The sequence below is a fragment of the Papaver somniferum genome, chromosome 2, assembly GCF_003573695.1.
Source record: "Papaver somniferum cultivar HN1 chromosome 2, ASM357369v1, whole genome shotgun sequence".
Lineage (NCBI taxonomy): Eukaryota > Viridiplantae > Streptophyta > Magnoliopsida > Ranunculales > Papaveraceae > Papaver > Papaver somniferum.
The window spans coordinates 174,716,291-174,737,360 of NC_039359.1; the positions used below are offsets into that span (position 1 = coordinate 174,716,291).

Genomic DNA, 21,070 nt, shown 5'->3' on the forward strand with positions numbered 1-21,070 from the left:
CTAGGTAATTTATGATGTTTTCTATTTGTATGCTTTTTTCCTATAGATATACTATCTCCGTTCCATTTTACTTGACATTGTAGAGTTTTTTAAGCAATCCGTTGACATGGTTATAATGACATAATCTGTTGACATGGTTATCATTTTCTCTACCAAACCCTACCGATAATGAATTTAAATCTAATTTTCTGGCAGCATGTTCCTTATATAAAACTCTACATTCCTATTAAAAATGATAAAATTCCTAAATACAGAACTTCACCATCCACAAATTTTAACTGCAGCCGTTAATCTTCAACGGTTGATATTCAAAACGGTAGATGGTGGTCTCATATATCTCGAAATGCTCTCATTTTTAGTGGAAGTGTAGAGCCTTATAAGAACAACATGTCATCAAAAATTTAGCCTCAAATTCATTGCCCGTTGGGTTTGGTAGAGAAATGACTCTAAAATGTCAAGATTATGTCATTATAACCATGTCAACGGATCCTAACCTATTAAGAAAGGGGAAGGATACATTGACATGGTTATAATGACATTATCTATTGACATGGTTATCATTTTTTCGGCTTTTGTTAACTTGTATACCCGTATACATGTTAAGGTTAAATAAAGAATTATTTTACTTCATTGGAAATTGTGTTTTTTTTGTCTTATTCTACTAGAAATTGGTTTTTCTTGTCTTAAAAACAATAAATCTTGTTTCCAGTGTAAAGAATTGTTGTTTTTATTGCAACAAAACAAACAAATCTTCTTTCCAATGCAAAAAATTGTTATTTTAATGAATCTTAACATGTATACGGGTATACAAGTTAACATGACCCCATTTTTTCTACCAAACGCAACCGGCAATGAATTTAAAGCTTATATTTTGACGACATGTTCCTCTTATAAAACTCCACATTCCTACTAAAAATGAGAGAATTCCGAAATACGAAACTTCACCATCCACAAATTTTAATTTCAACCGTTAATCTTCAACGGTGGATATTCAAAATGGCAGATGGTGTTCTTATACATCTCGGAATGCTCTCATTTTGGTGGGAGTGTAGAGACTTATAAGAAGAACATGCCGTCAAAAAATTGGCCTCAAATTCATTGCCCGTCGGATTTGGTAGAAAAAATGATAACCATGTCAACAGATTATGTCATTATAACCATGTCAATGGATCCTACCCCATTAAGAAATAACCCAGATCTACCCATATTGATAGCTTCCTAAAAATTTAAAGCACATAGTTTTTAGTATCTATATTTAGTGTATATTACGGATTCCGTTACAATTTACTTGGGATAGAGTATTTATCCTCCATGGAGTGGATTTAAAAATTAGATTAATTATCCATTTACTAATTTCAATGAAAATTAATGGTATGGTATGATTCTAAAGCAAGGGCAAACTAGTGAGAATTTGGGAAAAATATCTAAACACTCGTCTATTTTGGAACATAAAAAAAACCCTAAAAAATAAAGCAAAATGGAACGGAAGGAGTATAACAGAAGAAAAAAATCGGGAACGAACCGAACCACGTTTTATTCGCGTATGACCGCAACCCCGACCCTAGTACGCGGTTTTTTGGGATTTCTGAATTATTCGCGTACTATTCGGATCCGCGGATAATGCGCCTAATTAGTTCGGTCGTCAATTTACCTAGTTGGGGTGAGTTCAAATTGCAATACCTTCAAATAATCTGTAGTTTTTTTTGAAAAGGAATAAAATATGTATTAATAATGTCTTAACATACTAATTAATGTACGCCGAATTTTGTATGACGAATTCATATCTCTAAAAAGATGTATAAATGTATGTGTGCCTTTCCTGAACTATTGTCGAATCACGAACCGTTGACCGAATAATGGACATAATTTAGAATACGTAAAAGCGAATAATACACGTATGTATGCCGTCCCGAACTTTCCCCATCCACCGGATTGCTAACTAGGGCCCCGACTCCCAAGGCTATTAGACCTGGATACATCATGGTATCATACTTTTGGATTGGGTTCAAAACCCAAGAAAAAGTTTATTTTTCCACTAGGAAGTCAAACATGTTATGTTGAGAAAGGCAAAATATTCCAAAAATATATTGGTGAAAACAAAATTTTCACTCAATTCAAAGTGAAAGGGAATGGAAAAAAACATAACAAAATTTTATATATTCAAGAGAAATATGAAATTTTCACATAAAAGGGGTGGAAAACAAAATCTTCACCTAACATGGCAATGGAAGATTAAACAATACAGGTCTATAGGACATGATCGTTTGTCTTTTTGCTATAATTTTTATTCATGCAAATGCTGAATTCATGAATATATATGTTGTACAGTGAGAATAACGCTTGCTTTTCCCTAACCTATGCAAACTGGTCATTGACAGGCTCAATACTTTGGGAGTTGGAATTACTAACATTTAACCTCGGTTGATGATTTTTTCAAGTAATATTTATTTTTTTCATGCGTGATGCCTATTTAATGCAACGGTTTAAGTGATTCCCATTTAATGTTCTGCAAAGTGCTTTGCAAGAGAGATACTGCCTACTCTATGCTTTACCTTTCCCCCTCCATTCATCTAACTCCGCCAGAAACCAGATCTATTACACTAGAAGATTCCAGCGTATATTCTATTTTCATCAACAGGCTTCCTTGTTTATTAATATCGCATTTTAGATCTTCAGGTAATTTATAAGTTCAAATTGTTCAATTCGATTGTTCTTCCCTTTCTTCTACGTGATTGTTCTGCTGTCTCAAGGTTCTTTTTTGTTCTTTGTCGTTTGGATGTTTTAAGATTTTCTATATTCGCTCACTGTAAACTAAATTACAGCGTCATTTCTGATTTAGTTTGATGGGGAATAATAAGAGGCGCAGAGGAGGTTCCAAAGATACAACAGTAGAAAACTCACGGAAGAAGAAAAAAACAGTAGAAAGCTCTCGGAAGAAGGAAAAAACAGTAGAAAGATCCAGGAAGAAGGATACATCAAACAGAGAAAGAGGTAGTCCACTAAACTGTATTTACTATTTATTAACTTAGCAAAGAAAGTATTTTTGGCGTAAGGATTATCACGAAAATATTGTGCTAACTAGGTGTTGCACTTGAGAATTTCATTCTGCATTGGTGCAATATAAATATTGCATTTGCACAGGCAGTGCAGCAAATATGTTTCACCATTTTAATTTTATATTGAAATCAAAATTCATTAGAAAGGGTAAATCACACGGCGAAGGCAGTTTCCTCTGAAATTACATCAGAAGGAAACACACACCATTTCTTAGTTGCATGATTTCTTCGCGCTAGTTTCGCTAGAGCATTTACCTGTATATTACATTACTATTTACAAACACACAACGAGATATTACGAGGAAATCCAATTCTACACCTACTTCGAAATTATGAACAAGAGAAAATTCTGTCCAATGCAGTGACACCTTGCTACTCCAAATTGTTGATTAGATTTTTATCAAATGATTCTGCACCATGCAATAATAGAATTATCCGACATAGATGAATCAACAAACATTAAATCACAATCTGCTTTAGTACTTAACATATCTTTTGATAAAATATATTGAAGTGACTGGAGTCTTTTTAAGAATATGAAACATAGTACTTAACATCAATTTGGGAATGTATTCTTTCTACAAATAAAAATTGACACAATTAACACCATCACTCGATTATTTGTGCCATTATGGCATTCTGACCTAATTGATGCTTAGCAAGTTTTTTCACATTTTGTTGATTTTTAAATTTTAATGGTACAACTTAATCATGCCCTGCAACCATGGTACAGAAAACGAAGTCAGCCGTTTTGCATTTAGGGCAGGCTTTGGTCTGTTGCACGAACTCTTTGTTGGTGACAAGAAATTAGTGCTGAATGATAAACAACGGGGTCTGTTATCGACAACTCCTTTCTGGAACTTACTACAGGTGTTCATCAACAACCAAATAACTACAAACGAGTTGGGAAGACCAAACGCTGAGATTAAGAAATTGACTGACACTTATAAACACTTAAAAGATGGAAAAGGTGGATTCCTAGTGCGTGAAGAAGAAGGATATGAACCAACTCCTGAAGAAATGACTCTTATTTTTGGAATGCAAATATTAAAGAACGGTAAAAAAGACTTGCTAAAGACACGATTAGTGTGTCCAGGTGTTTGAGGGTGAAAACGATTCCTGCTGATTTTGGTAATTTCGGGTGTGTGGGTGAGAAACGAGTTTAAACCATAAACAATGTACTGCAAGGGAGTACTTTAGATTCGGGAGATCAATCTGTAGAAATCCAGCCTAAACTAAGAAATGTTCATTCCAGACTTGCTTCGGTCACAAAGTGAAGGAGAAGGGTTGGTTTTTGGGAGGGAAGCGAAGAGAGTGTTGAGACCAGAATAGTTGATTCTGGAAGAGTAGTTGTTTCACGACTTGTATCATAAAGTGGGAAGCTAACAGATGGAAAGCTAACAGATGGAAAGCTAGCAAATATTTTCTGAGTGTTGTATCCTCCTGACCTGAACTTGTAGTTCGGTGGAAATAGGTAAGACCTATTTATACAAGTCGAAGTGAAACGTACTCTGGTCTCGTAAGAAATGGAAAACATATGAGTAAATGGGAGGAGGTGGTAACCGGTAACGCCTGGAATTGATGTTCCATAAAAGAAAGCGTTTCACCATTACTCCCTGTATTTACTAACCGCCTCATCCTTATGACACTGTCTTATAACGGCCGTAGTGTACACCGCACGCTGTAAACTTCCAAACCAATACCCAATGAGCATCCCCCAGTTTTTGACATGTGTTGATGTCTCGAGTGTTTTCGTGGAAAACATGTAGCATGTTTTTGTTCGGCAAGTTGAGCTTGGGAGACTTTCCGGCTCAGTGGTGACCTTCGACGGTCGAGATTTTGCATCTTGAGAGGAAGGGTAGCCGTTGATTATTGCAACCCTTCATTTGGTAGACAGTGGCATGAAAGCATGGACGGTACGGCATTAATATGGCCTAGTTTAGGCGCGGCCAAAAGTTAGGGTTTTGGCTTTGTTTGGGCGCGACCAATGTTGAAGTAATTTTCGTGAGGTAAATAAGAGTTCGTTGCTCGGACTTGTAAAGATTTAAAAACATAAAAATATATACAAACTTTTGTCACAGGATCAAGAGACACTAGGACTCAGGATTCCACCATTAATCATTCACACGATTCATATATTTATTCGAAACAATTATAGCTCAAATCATAAGGACTCTCATTCTTGCCAAGGTAGATTTTTAGAATATTTATTGTATATCACTAGCATGATGCATCAAAAGCACTACGACCAAGCATACATCATCATACGATATCACAACCAATTAAGAAAAATCATAAATCGATTAATAAAAAGTGCAAGTAGTCAAAAAAAGAATTAATATAATTATCATATGCGTAAAGAACGGCTTCCTCCATCATCCCAGTGTTGGGGTTTAGTTAATCATAATAATCATGTTTTTAAAATATATAGTTGATGCTCAAAGTATGATTAAAAGAGTGAAAAATATAATACAGTGAAACTACGACCCTCTTTAAGCGTCCAGAGAAGAACGATAAAACACCACTGCTGTAAATAACGATACCTCACTCCTGCTGTTGACGTTGTTCTTTTAAGACCCTCAGAAGCAAGTCGTTGTCACTGTTGATAAACGACTGTCTTATGCAGTCTGTTCTTCGTGTTCTTCGTGCTCTTTAATGGCAGCAGCAACAGCAAAACTCCTCCTTCCTGCAGCTCCCGTTCTTCGCTCCTCTAGCCTCTCTCTGGTCTCTGCTCGACCCCAAACCTCTTGATAAACCTTCTCTAACTTCTATCCACCTCTTATATACTTCACAGCTCAAAGAAATCCCGATAAAATCTCTTTTTTTTCTTTCTTCCAAAGTCTCGGAAAATATTTCTCAAAGCTTCTCAAAGCTATTCGTACGCGTCTGTTAGCTACAATCTTTCCACCAAACTCTTATCAAGACTTGAACATGACCTAGTACGTAACTATCTAGCGTAGAACTCTCACAAAATCTTTCATAGAAATCCTTGAAACTGGACAGAACAATACGTATCCTGTTTGGACTTTGATCGCTTCTCCCAGCCATTCCAGACCAAGTTGATCGATAAAATCACTTGCATACGGTCTGTTTAGTCTTAACATGCCTAGACCAATTGATTTCAGGGATTTAATCTCCCTCAAAACTGCCCAGAAATCCAACAGCAAATTATCAGACGTGAAATTTAGTTTTCCCGCCAAATTCCATTATTTGAACTTTGAATGTGGTGTCCCCTTAACCAGACTGGGAGTCTCTTTAGCATATGCCTTGAAATGGGGTGTCCCTTATCCAAATTAGGGATGCATTTAGCAATTCTTTTGGGATGTTTTCCGCACTTTTTCAGGGTTCCTCCGGGGTATTTCCGGTACACTTCTGGGACATTTCCGGTACACTATCAACGGCAATCCAAGGGCCACATTTTTAGCCAATTTTTGCCGCAAAGCCTTATTTATCCGAAAACACCTACAAAGAGATTAAAAACCAAAATAAGTACAAAATGGGCACTAACAATATACACAATTGAGATAAATTAGACACATAAATGCGTCTATCAAATACCCCCAAACTTATTATTTGCTAGTCCCGAGCAAATCAAATAAAAAATAAAATCCTAACTCACTGTCGCAGGCATCGTCGATTGCATTTAGCGTATGCAATAAGCCTTTAAACCCCTAGGTGGCCCTAGTGGCCGAGTTATAGTCTCGGGAGGGCTTACCAGAGATATACCCACAAAACCTGTACTCCAGACCTTAGCTATCTACGCAGAACCTTGGAAGGCACTAAAGAATCTCCTTGGTTGGCATACTTATTGACTACAGGAAGAAGTACCCTGATGCGAAATTCCAATTGATGTACACGAGTTTGCACTCAAGCATACTAAAATTCATATAAAGTGACAGAGCTCTACTCAGATAGTTGCACTATGGACATCATATTCGGAGTCAAACTAATCACATGGAAAGATTAAGAGATGGATATAGAAAAACATAGATGGTTTTGATGTTTACTAAGTGAACGGCGTTTCCCATATCTGTCTGAAGGCCTCCGCCAAAATGAACCTATCATAATGGATTGAGATACTAGTCTGACTAATATCAACACACTGGCATATACAAGGGTATCAGTAGTCGATAACCTAACTCTAGGTCAACAAAACTGGCATATACAAGGGTACCAGTGGTCGACTTTATTGAATTTTCCTTTTGGTCGAATGGTCTGGTCTCAAATTTTTTTTTTCAACTTTTTTTTTTTCAACTTTTTTTTTTCATGGTATCTCAATCACTCTAATTCACCCTAGCATTGGTAACAACTTGAATCGTGGGCCCCACCTATCACTTAGAGAAACATAGTTTAAAAACAAAATAAAATAAAAATAGAAGTGAAAAGGACTCAACGAGATATGGTGAAACTATCATGTTATTTCTAACACCTGAGCTCTGTGCTTTTATGAATAGACTCTTCTAGATGTTGCCATCTAATCAGATTGGTTCCTCAACTCCTACAACCAAAATGCTTCCATCCACTTAGATTGGTTAGTGCAATCCTAAATAGGCATAAATTTCTAAGCTCTGGAGTTTATTTATTGCAACTAAAAAGTTTCTCCCATACCCCCAAACTTAAATCTAACATTGTCCTCAATGTTCTAAAGATGAAATTAAAAGTATGAACAAGGAGAAACTGTTACCATTTGAAGCAAAAGAGATAAGGAAAGATATTACCGTGTCGCATGAATATTGGGTTACCTCCCAAGAAGTGCTAAGTTTAAAGTCTTCAGCCAGACTAAGCAAGGATTAGTCAACTCGAATCATATAGTAACATTCGAAATAACTGTGGGTCTTCAAAACCAAATAGAGATGACCAAAGGAAACTGCAATAAACCAAGAAAATGAACAAGACTAGCAAACCCTTACCTAGTTTCCTGATTAAGATATCTATATCTAATTGTGGTTCAGGTTCAGGTTCTATAAAAGGGTCTAAATATATTTCTTTAGGCTGCAGCTCCTCAAAATAGAGATCCGAATTATTAGGTCCTAGAGTCTGTAAATACTCAAATAAGAACTTAGAAGCACATAATAATAACCTAAAAAAATTGAGGATCCTCTAAGTCAATCAGGTTTGACTTACATAATTGACCACAGTGAGAGTAGTGGTCATTCTTAAGAAAATGTGTCGATTCTAATATCCTAAAGCATTTAGGTTTAGTCTCACAACTTAATATTCGATACATTTGGAATATAAACGTTCCCACAGTTGGAAGAAAACTATTTGGTGGGAAAACAAAGTCAATCTGGGGATCATAGCCTGGGCAAACCACATCAACCAGAGGATGGGTTTCTAACGACTGAACTTCTTCCTGGACATCATTAGGCTCGGGAAAACGAGTATGAAGGTAATCTTGTAAAATGGTCGAGGCACAGATATCAAGTCCTAAGTGTGGAGACTTTCTGAGAGTTAAAGGTAAGGCACTAGGGAAGTGATAATCACCCCCAAACTTAGAGTTTTCAGTGTCTCTAGATAGACCTCTAATTATTTCTTGAACTTCCGTATCTTCAGAGTCCTTAAAATATTCAAGAGATTCTTCTAAGTTATTATCAAGTAGTGCATCTTTACTCATCTCTACGGGTCTATCTTCTTCTTCCAAGACTATTGTTTCTAAGTCGCTAGACTCTAAAACAGTATTTTCGAAATGAACCCGTTCCTCTAAACCACTATCGTCTTCGTAATCAAAAGGAAAAACTACATCGTCTAAAACGGTGGTATCCCTAATCAAATCCTCGTCCTTTTGAATAGGTGAATAATCATAAAAATTATTTGGATTTGAACTAGAAATAATATAATCACTATACAGTTCAATTGGATTACTAGACTCCTGATCACTATGCCTACATATTTCAGATTCTTCATTACTGCTATCCTCATCATCATAGTACGAAGATGATTGAACCTTATCTAAATAAGTAGTGTTACCAATTATAACCTCGTTATCTTGATTATGTGAAAAACTATCTTCATTCTCAAGGGTATTATTGGATACACTATATTGGAAATTCAAGTTATTTCGAGCAATACTTTTGTTCGTTTCTAACTCAAGTCTACGTGTCGACTCAGCTATCCTCTCAAGGGTCTCTTCCAAAGAAAGTTCCCTTAGTGTAGGATCTAAGTTTTGAGTTAATCTATTGAGGATATCTTTTACAGATTCAGTTGTTGTTGCAGTTCTTTCGTCCATAACTACATTATTCACCTCATCTAATTTATACGTCGATTCAGCTAACTGACGTGATGACTCAGCTAAATTCCTGAGAGTCTCTTCTAGAGAAGGAATAGGAACTGAAGGATCATAATAAGGACTACTTTTCAATAGTTTGATTGTATCCTCTAAAGACGAAGAACTAGTATTATAATCTTCTTGCTCGTATGACTGATGTGCGTGCGGATAGTAATTGGGCTCACCATGGTATGAACCATAACCTTGAAAAGGTTGGCGTCCCCAGCCACTATTCTCACTATGGTCATAATACTGATGATGTCCATATTCAAATTCAGGTCGATATTCATTGTATTGGCTTCTATCATACCAGTTCGACATTCTTAATTGCATGGGAATTCTACGCAACCACAAACAAGGCCGACTCGACTCCACCAAAACAAACCTAAAGATTTCTAGCAAAAAAAAAGCATGATGACTCCACTTAGATTGTTTCTAGACCAGCTTCTATCTTTCGAAAGGGAATTCGTTGCAATTTGAGAAAACCCCTCTGGAATCAATCCGAGTCAAAGTAAGTTGAATTGAGGCGAGGGAAGCTCAGTGGAGCTTTGATACCCAAGGCCTCTCCGCTATCACAAGGCGGCGCAGTCACGCATTCAACTCACAGAAACCATCATGAACTTTGGAGTGTGCTTAAAGAGCAACCAATATTTTTCGAACGAGTTTCCTATTAAGCTCGTTACCCTATCGGTCTCGTTCTATTCCAAATTTTAAGCTTGGGTTCGCGTTAGGTTTCGTTTTCCTAAGGCGGGCAAGAAGGGAGCGGTGATGAAATCCGAACCCTTATCTTATATTGGCCAGGCCTTGCCCTTTACTAGGAATTTAAAAACAGTCCAAATTCGTCCTCAATCAATGAATCACCTTAAGGAATATAGTAACTCGCTTACAGGAGATTCGCGAGTGTTTCGATGGACTTACCTCTCGTACCAGACGGGGGATGAACCGTTGAAGTCGACTCGGGCCACGACTCCTATGTCATGTACGAACCCGAGGGGCCGAGACGATATCGTAATCGTCGTCCTTCCATGCAAACAGTTTGTATTTAAGGATACCCTTCCGTAGGGTTTAAAAATAAAAATAAAAATGTCCAAAAGTCCAGAATAAAGTCCAAATAAAAAGTCCAAAAATTAGAAAAATTATGAAAAATAAAGCCTATTTACAAATTCTAAAAAAAATAAATAAAAGCTATATACAAAAAAAAATAATAATAATAAAAATTAAATCCTAAAAAAAAATTATGTCTTCTTTTTTTTTCTTCTCTTTTAGCTTTTAGCTTTTAGCTTTAAGCTTTTTGTTCCCAAGTCCTTAGTATTCCACTTCGAACCTGTAAATCAAAGACATAAAAAGAAACGTAAAAAGGAACAAATAATAATAAATAAATAAATAAAAATTAAACCTAAAAACAAATCTATAAACAAGTCCGCGTCGGCGGCGCCATTTTGTTGAAGTAATTTTCGTGCGGTAAATAAGAGTTCGTTGCTCGGACTTGTAAAGATTTAAAAACATAAAAATATATACAAACGTTTGTCACAGGATCAAGAGACACTAGGATTCAGGATTCCACCATTAATCATTCACACAATTCATATATTTATTCGAAACAATTATAGCTCAAATCATAAGGACTCTCATTCTTGCCAAGGTAGATTTTTAGAATATTTATTGTATATCACTAGCATGATGCATCAAAAGCACTACGACCAAGCATACATCATCATACGATATCACAACCAATTAAGAAAAATCATAAATCGATTAATAAAAAGTGCAAGTAGTCAAAAAAAGAATTAATATAATTATCATATGCGTAAAGAACGGCTTCCTCCATCATCCCAGTGTTGGGGTTTAGTTAATCATAATAATCATGTTTTTAAAATATATAGTTGATGCTCAAAGTATGATTAAAAGAGTGAAAAATATAATACAGTGAAACTACGACCCTCTTTAAGCGTCCAGAGAAGAACGATAAAACACCACTGCTTTAAATAACGATACCTCACTCCTGCTGTTGACGCTGTTCTTTTAAGACCCTCAGAAGCAAGTCGTTGTCACTGTTGATAAACGACTGTCTTATGCAGTCTGTTCTTCGTGTTCTTCGTGCTCTTTAATGGCAGCAGCATCAGAACTCCTCCTTCCTGCAGCTCCCGTTCTTCGCTCCTCTAGCCTCTCTCTGGTCTCTGCTCGACCCCAAACCTCTTGATAAACCTTCTCTAACTTCTCTCCACCTCTTATATACTTCACAGCTCAAAGAAATCCCGATAAAATCTCTTTTTTTTTCTTTCTTCCAAAGTCTCGGAAAATATTTCTCAAAGCTTCTCAAAGCTATTCGTACGCGTCTGTTAGCTATAATCTTTCCACCAAACTCTTATCAAGACTTGAACAGGACCTAGTACGTAACTATCCAGCGTAGAACTCTCACAAAATCTTTCATAGAAATCCTTGAAACTGGACAGAATAATATGTATCATGTTTGGACTTTGATCGCTTCTCCTAACCATTCCAGCCCAAGTTGATCGATAAAATCACTTGCATACGGTCTGTTTAGTCTTAACAGGCCTAGACCAATTGATTTCAGGGATTTAATCTCCCTCAAAACTGCCCAGAAATCCAACAACAAATTATCAGACGTGAACTTTAGTTTTCCCTCCAAATTCCATTATTTGAACTTTGAATGTGGTGTCCCCTTAACCAGACTGGGAGTCCCTTTAGCATATGCCTTGAAATGGGGTGCCCCTTATCCAAATTAGGGATGCCTTTAGCAATTCTTTTGGGATGTTTTCCGCACTTTTTCAGGGTTCCTCCGGGGTATTTCCGGTACACTTCTGGGGCATTTCCGGTACACTATCAACGGCAATCCAAGGGCCACATTTTTAGCCAATTTTTGCCGCAAAGCCTTATTTATCCGAAAACACCTACAAAGAGATTAAAAACCAAAATAAGTACAAAAATGGGCACTAACAATATACACAATTGAGATAAATTAGACACATAAATGCGTCTATCAACCAAACTAGAGCTTGGCGTTGGGTCAAAGGTTGTCATGCGTTAGCTGGTAACCTTGGACGGCTAAGATCTGCATCTTAGATGGAAAAGTGGACATTGATCTTCGCAAGCCTTTGTTTTGGTATCCGCATAGGGAAGGCCGACATGGTTTGGCGCGGCAGGTGGTTGGCATGCCATTGGCACATGTGGCATGGCTGGCATGCCTTGGCGCGGTTTGGGCGTGGCCAAAACAAAGGTTTTGGCGTTGGGCCAAAGGTTACCATGCATTGGTTGGCGACCTTGGACGGCTAAGATTTGCATCTTAGATGGAAGGATGGTCGTTGATCGTCTCCAGCCTTTGTTTTGGTAACTGCAAAGGAAAGGACGGCATGGTATGGCGCGGCAAGGTGTCTAGCATGCCATTGGCACATGTGGCGTGTCCGGCATGCCTTGGCGCGGTTTGGACGTGACAAAACTAAGGATTTGTGCCAAAGGTTACTATGTGTTGGTTGGCGACCTTGGACGGCTAAGATTTGCATCTTAGATGGAAGGATGACCGTTGATCGTCGCAAGCCTTTGGTTTGGTAACCGCATAGGGAAAGCCGGCATGGTATGGCGCGACAAGGTGGCTGGCATGCCATTGGCACATGTGGCATGGCCGGCATGCCTTGGCGCGGTTTGGGCGTGAAAAAAATTAGGGTTTTGGCATTGGGCCAAAGGTTACCATGTGTTGGTTGGTGACCTAGGAGGCTGAAATTTGCATCTAAGATGGAAGGGTGCCTGTTGATTGTCTCACATCTTCGTTTTGACAACCGTGAAGGGAAGGCCGACATGTCATGGCTTAGGCGTGGCAAGGTGGATGATGCGACATGCCATTGGCACATGTGGAATGGTCGGCGGCATGCCTTGGCGTGGTTTTGGCGCAGCCAAACTAGGGTTTTTGCGTTGGGCCAAAGGTTACCATGGGTTGTTTGGAGACCTTGGATGTCTAAGATTTGCATCTAAGATGGAAGGGTGGTCGTTGATTGTCGCACACCTTCGTTTTGGCAGCCGTGAAGGGAAGGCCGACATGGCATGGTTTAGGCACGGCAAGGTGGATGGCGCGCCATGCCATTGGCACATGTGGCATGGTCGGCATGCCTTGGCGTGGTTTAGGCGCGACCAAACTAGGGTTTCAGAGTTGAACCAAAGGTTACCATGGGTTGTTTTGCGACCTTGGACGACTAAGATTTGCATCTAAGATGGAAGGGTGGCCGTTGATCATCGCACGCCTTCGTTTTGGTAGCCACATAGGGAAGGCCGGCATGGTATGGCGCGACAAGGTGGTTGGCATGCCATTGGAACATGTGGCATGGCATGCCTCAACGCGGTTTGGCGTGTCCAAAACTAGGGTTTGGGACAAAGGTTACCATGTGTTGTTTGGCGACCTTGGATGGCTAAGATTTGCATCTAAGATGGAAGGGTGGCCTTTGATCATCGCACTCCTTCATTTTGGTAGCCGCATATCGAAGGCCGGCATGGTATGGCGCAGCAAGGTGGTTGGCATGCCATTGGCACATGTGGTGCGGCTGGCATGGTTGGCATGCCTTGGCGCGGAGGTGCGGCTGACATGGTTAGCATGCCTTGGCGCAGGGGTGCGGCTGGCATGGCATGCCATTGGCGCAGTGGTGCAGCTGGAATGGTTGGCATGCCTTGGCGCGGAGATGTGGCTGGCATGGTATGCCATTGGCACAGTGGTATGGATGGCATGGTTGGCATGCCTTGGCGCGGTAACGTGGCTGGCATGGTCTTCCATTGGCACAGTGGTGCGGCTGGCATGTTTGGCATGCCTTGGCGCGGTAGCATGAGAATTAGGATTTGGCATAGATGATGTCAGTCAGTGTTAAGGGTTTTGCCGTGGAACATGACCAATGTAAAAAAAAAGGTACCCCGGTAGTTCTTACGTAGGAATGATGATTGATTCAATAAATGTGTTAATGGTCATAGTGACGTCATGTCAGATGTACAGTTTTACGATTTTGACCACGACTTCAACCCTCCATATCTGGTTCCTCATCCGGATCATGTGTTGATCGGGGGATTTAACGTGCCAGCCAAATACGCGGCGCTATACACCAAGATATGGGAAAGCTACGGACATATCGCCACGACCAAGAAAATTACTAGTTGATTTGTGTTGGTTAAGCGTGTGGAGGAAGCTTTGTCTTCGATTGGCGACATGTGCAACGTGACTGGTAATACTGTTTCTGAGGATGTAGTCTCGAGCTGGAGGTTCCATCGTGACACGTGTGTAAACTTCGAGTTCAATGTTCCTTGGTTCGTTGAAGGTTTCTCTGAGGCTGAAAAGTTGTTGGCCGAAACATTCGAAGGTCCTTCTGCGGGTATGGTGAAGAAGCAGAAAGCGGAAGTCGAAAAGTTGTCCAGAAAGCTGAAGTTGAAGAGGGCGGCTCTCCAAAGCAAGAAAGAGGTTTTTGCCAAGAAGAGCAAGCCATTGTTGAAAAACTTTCCTTGAACGCATTTCTGTCTTCTGAACTTCTTATTTTAGGTTTTTTTTTGAAAGGCAAATGAAACGCCTAGTTTACGGTTTTGATTTCCTGGATTTTTGGTTTGACAGACAAATGTTACCTTGAGGGTTTTGGATTATTATTTAGAACGAAGTGTTTTTAGAATAACGATGCTTTTTGTTTATGATTGTGAATGGTGCAAACATCCCAGGAAAGCCACTGAATCGCGAGCATTGCTTGTCGACAGAGAGCATGAGATGAAACATAACATGGCTATTGGTTTCATTATTCCCATGAAAACCTGAAGTAGTAAACCACGTATTTTGTCTAGGAAAGACTTACTCGGTTCTTGGATCTTTTGGTGAAAAAGGAATCTCCCGGATGTAAGACCGAGTTTTGTGGGAAACATCGTCGTGACTGTGGAAAGTCCCCAGTCATTCCTTATCGTGCTGCCGATCCCTGATCGGATCGTTTTCTTATAACCACTCGGAAGTCCCCAGTCGTCCCTTGTCGTGTCACGTCTGGTAATCGAGCCGCCTCGTAGATGAGTCGTTGATTCCTGAACGGATCGTTTGATTATACTGTCCTGACGTCTGGGTCGAGGTATGAGATCGAGGATTGAAAATTGACATCGTGACCGAAAGATCAACCTCCCACTGTGGTCGCCAATTGTTTGAGGGTGAAAACGATTTCTGCTGATTTTGGTAATTTCGAGTGTGTGGGTGAGAAACGAGTTTAAACCCTAAACAATGTACTGCAAGAGAGTACTTTAGATTCGAGATATCAATCTTTACAAATCAGGCCTAAACCAAGAAATGGCCGTTCCAGACTTGCTTCGGTTACAAAGTGAAGGAGAAGGGTTGGTTTTTGGGAGGGAAGCGAAGAGAGTGTTGAGACCAGAATAGTTGATTCTGGAAGAGTAGTTGTTTCACGACATGTATCATAAAGTGGGAATCTAACAGATAGAAATCTAGCAAATATTTTATGAGTGTTGTATCCTCCTAACCTGAACTTGTAGTTCGGTAGAAATAGGTAAGACCTATTTATACAAGTCGAAGTGAAACTTACTCTGGTCTCGTAAGAAACGGAAAACAGATGAGTAAATGGGAGGAGGCGGTAACCGGTAACGCCTTGAATTGATGTTCCATAAAAGAAAGCGTTTCACCATTACTCCCTGTATTTACTAACCGCCTCATCCTTATGACACTATCTTACAACGGGCGTAGTGTACGCCGCACGCTGTAAACCGAGAAACCAATACCCAATGAGCATCCCCCAGTTTGTGACATGTGTTGATGTCTCGAGTGTTTTTGTGGAAAACATGTAGCATGTTTTTATTCGGCAAGTTGAGCTTGGGAGACTTGCCGGCTCGGTGGTGACCTTCGACAGTCGAGATTTTGCATCTTGAGAGGAAGGGTAGCCGTTGATTATTGCAACCCTTCGTTTGGTAGCCAGTGGCATGAAAGCATGGCTGGTTACGGCTTTAATATGGCTTAGTTTAGGCGCGGCCAAAAGTTAGGGTTTTGGCTTTGTTTGGGCGCGACCAAACTAGGGCTTGGCGCCGGGCCAAAGGTTTCCATGCGTTAGCTGGTAACCTTGGACGGCTAAGATCTGCATCTTAGATGGAAAAGTAGCTGTTGATCTTCGCAAGCCTTTGTTTTGGTAGCCGCATAGGGAAGGCTGACATGGTATGGCGCGGCAAGGTGGTTGGCATGCCATTGGCACATGTGGCATGGCTGGCATGCCTTGGCGCGGTTTGGGCGTGACCAAAACAAAGGTTTTGGCGTTGGGCCAAAGGTTACCATGCGTCGGTTGGAGACCTTGGACGGCTAAGATTTGCATCTTAGATGGAAGGATGGCTGTTGATCGTCGCCAGCCTTTGTTTTGGTAACCGCATAGGGAAGGTTGGCATGGTATGGCGCGGCACAGTTGCTGGCATGACATTGGCACATGTGGCATGGGCGGCATGCCTTGGCGCGGTTTGGGCGTGAACAAAACTAGGATTTTGGGCCAAAGTTTACCAAGCGTTGGTTGGTGACCTTGGACGGCTAATATTTGCATCTTAGATGGAAGGATGGTTACCTTTGTTTTGGTAACCGCATAGGAAAGGCCGGCATGGTATGGCGCGGTAAGGTGGTTGGCATGCCATTGGCACATGTGGCATGGCCGGCATGCCTTGGCGCGGTTTGGGCGTGACCAAAACTAGGATTTTGGCGTTGGGACAAAGGTTACCATGTGTTGGTTGGTGACCTTGGACGACTGATATTTGCATCTAAGATGGAAGGGTGGCCTTTGATTGTCGCACGCTTTCGTTTTGGCAGCCGTGAAGGGAAGGCCTGCATGGCATGGCTTAGGCGCGGCAAGGTGGATGGCGCGGGTGGCCGTTGATCATCGCATGCCTTCGTTTTGGTAGCCGCATAGGGAAGTCCGGCATGGTATGGCGCGACAAGGTGGTTGGCATGCCATTGGCACATGTGGCATGGCATGCCTTGGCGCGGTTTGGCGTGGCTAAAACTAGGGTTTGGGCCAAAGGTTTCCATGCGTTGTTTGGCGACCTTGGACTGCTAAGATTTGCATCTAATATCGAAGGGTGGCCGTTGATCATCGCACGCCTTCGTTTTGGTAGCCGCATAGGGAAGGCCGGCATGGTATGGCGCAGCAAGGCGGTTGGCATGCCATTGGCACATGTGGTGTGGCTGGCATGGTTGGCATGCCTTGGCGCGGAGGTGCGGCTGGCATGTTTGGCATGCCTTGGCGCGGAGGTGTGGCTGGCATGGTTGGCATGCCTTGGCGCGGAGATATGGCTGGCATGGTATGCCATTGGCACAGTGGTTTGGCTGGCATGGTTGGCATGCCTTGGCGCGGTGACATGGCTGGCATGGTCTGCCATTGGCACAGTGGTGCGGCTGGCATGGTTGGCATGCCTTGGCGCGGTAGCATGGGAATTAGGGTTTGGCATAGATGATGTCAGTCAGTGTTAAGGGTTCTGCCGTGGAACATGACCCATGTAAAAAAAAAGGGTACCCCGGTAATTCTTACGTAGGCATGCTGATTGATTCAATAAATGTGCTAATGGTCATAGTGACGTCACGTCAGATGTACAGTTTTACGATTTTGAACCTAAGATAAAAACCACCATCAACACCAGGAAAAAATAACTTGTGCAAGAAGTACTTCGGCGGAGCTCAAGCCAAAGAATTGACAAATATTCAAGTGAAAAGAGCAATTGTTATAAGCGCACTGGGAAACTATGAAGAGGAATTTTTTCGGCTTTTGGGGCTTTACTTGTGTTGTACTGTCTTCTTTACAAAAACCGGAGGATCGAGTTTTCCTTGTAGCTACCCAGTATAGTAGAAAGCATAGATGTTATAAACAACATTAGCTGGCCTCATTTAATCCACAAACACTTGATGGATAGTATTGAAAAATCTGAAGGGGATTATAAGAAGATAAATGGATCCGCTTTTTATTGTTTGGTGAGATAAAAATTCTCATTCATTAAAATCATTTGATTTTATTTGAGATAAATAGATAGTAACATTCTTGTGCTTGTTTTACAGTATTGGTATGCCGAGAGAAGTAATAATTTGATCGAGAAAAGAGAAAACCATGAAACAAGCTTCCCAAGATTCATGAGGTGGAGTCCACATAAAATATCAGGAAGTATCCAGACTTTTAAGAGTTCTTCTTTTAGAAATATCAAGGTAAATTCCAGTTTCATTCTGCACCTCACGATTATTAAAATATTTACCGTGGAAAAAGTACTTATGTATTAACCAAACCTAATGACGTATCTATTTCATATTTTTAAATTCCAAGTAGGATTTGCGTGATTATTATTGAGAACATACTAGGAAATGCTCCTGCTCGTGTTTCACTCCTTCAAGATCACAAATTTGAAAACAACAAAATATTATATTTTGATGTACAGTTTATTTCACCGTATCTTGTAACTCCATTGTTTGAAAATTGACGAACCCTTATATCCTTATTTACTTTTATATTAATTTTTCTTGTTGTAGTCAAATTTTGGTTCTCAAGTGGAAAATGATTTGGAGAAAACCATGATAACTCCATTTTACATGAAATCACAAGTGGAAAAGCTCCAAGAGAAGATCACAGAGCTTCAAAATGAGGTAAATGATCAACGACAAAAACAAATGGTTGTAAATGTAAAGCTGTGTGAGATCCAGGAGTCTCTAAATGAGGATCCGGAAGGTATGGAAGTTGTGAGGAAGATTTTGGAAGATCTCTTGAAACAAAGCAAAGAACAGCCACAGAGAGAACAAGAAAAAGAAGATAGTCATCCACACACAGAGAAGGAGCATTCCAATATATATGGATCACAAAATGCACAGCATCCTAACTCAAGGCAACCAGCACAAGGAAATAATGATACAAATCAGCATCACCAGAATAACCAACAAAATGAACCACACCTGCAGCAGGAAAATAACCAGAAAAAGAGGGATTTTTTAGACACGGAGTTGGGTACAAATAATGAAATGGAAGAGAAAAACAAAAGAGTCGTGAAATGCAGGAAAAACAAAAAAAGAAGAGGACGAACGAGTAAAGCAGGATCTGTTAGCCAAAGAGTTGGCTAGAAAGGAGAAGGAAGAGAAGGAACAAAAAATTCGTGAAATGCATGAAAAACGAATAAAGGAAGAGGAACAAGTAAAGCAGGAAAAGTTAGCGAAAGAAGAGTTGGATAGAAAAGAGGAAGAGGAACAAAAACTACGTGAAATACTGGAAAAGCAAAATGAGAAAGAGGAACGAGTAAAGCAGGATCTGTTAGCGAAAAAAGAGTTGGCTGGAAAAGAGGAAGAGGAACAAAAACAACGTTAATTGCAGGAAGATATGGAACGAGCAAAGCAGGATCGGTTAGCCAGAATAAAGGAAAAGCAGAAACAAGAAATACGTGAACGTCAGGAAAAACGAGTAAAGGAAGAGCGTGAACGACAAAAGCGGATACCGGAAGATGCCGCCGAAAGATAAGGAATTCAGGATGAAGTGGGAACCACAATCCTAGAAAGAATACGGGGCGGTAATGATTTAGCCTCAGTACTTCGTCGATTTGGATTCAGCGTTCAACATGACGCAACAAAGCAAGAGGTAAGTCACTGCCAAAATACCATGATAGAGATCTAACCGTCCACTGTAGTTCCATGTTTTGCTTTCAATAATTTTTTCTAGGTTTTACTCTAATGAAAATTGATGATTTATGCATGCAAATACTAAAAATAGTAAAGCGAGTAGCATATAGGAAGCTCCATCCTGATAAAACGATTAACCTTCCACTCTGTGAAAGAATTGAAGCACAAGAGAAAATGAAGATTATTGAAGGTATGCCAAAGCTTGAAAGTAGTGACTGCCGAAGCACAAGAGAAAATGAACATTATTAAAGATATGACAGGATTGAAAGTGGTGACTGAACAGTACTGTTTGAAGTAGGGAAGCATATGGTGACATATTTTTTTGCTCATTAGAAAAAATGTAAAAGCCACTTGTTATATTGCTCATTAGAAAAAATATAATGTGCATGTGGGATTTCTTTTTAAAAATTTTATTTTTTTGCATGAAGGGCATTACATTTTTGTGTGACATACATTTTTTTTCCAAATATCAGGAATGGCCATTACATCAATATATATAGGCTTAATAATTCACACATTTGTTTGTTTATAAACAATTCACTATTAATGTTGTTTTCGTCTTCTACCGGTTATTATTTCCTGAAGGGCTTGGATCAGCTTGTACTTCATTTATAAATATCTCTTTTTTGATACATTTCTAACATCACAGAAGAAAAAAAGAAAGCTCATAATTGGAAATAGTGTTGGGTGTTTTTAATCATGTAAATGATGTATAATATTTAGATAGAATATATGCAAATTCTGATTTCTCTATATTTGGAGGATTTTTCAAGGAAATATGTTTTGTTTGAGTTACAAGAATTTATTTGCATGACTAAAACATCCGATGTCTAGAAACAATACTCTAGAAATTCATTGAGCACCGGGTTGCATATTTTGCGTGACTGATCATTTTAAAGTCCACTTCCACTTGAGCTTATATTGGTGATTAGTGTGATTAGTCGCCTAAAACCATCAAGAATAGCAGGTATGCTGTAACAGTGTATTTAACGAATACAAAAGGAGAAACGGAAATTAATAAATAAAGTATAAGTATTGGCATCGTACCTTTCAGTAACAATTAGCTTTTCCGTTTTTCTACTAAATTGACACGGTCATATGCATTTCATG

General features: G+C 39.8%; 1 protein-coding gene across 1 annotated transcript in view; it reads left to right on the top strand.

The window, feature by feature from the left end:
• LOC113352435 (inner centromere protein A-like) overlaps window positions 1-19,652 on the top strand; it is a 38,754-nt gene extending 19,102 nt beyond the window's left edge. Inside the window, exons 4-6 of the mRNA XM_026596253.1 lie at window positions 18,368-18,511; window positions 18,830-19,298; window positions 19,348-19,652. Coding sequence (XP_026452038.1) covers window positions 18,368-18,511; window positions 18,830-19,298; window positions 19,348-19,652 — 918 coding nt within the window. The remainder of the gene's footprint in view (window positions 1-18,367; window positions 18,512-18,829; window positions 19,299-19,347) is intronic.
• The last annotated feature ends 1,418 nt before the right edge of the window (window positions 19,653-21,070 follow it).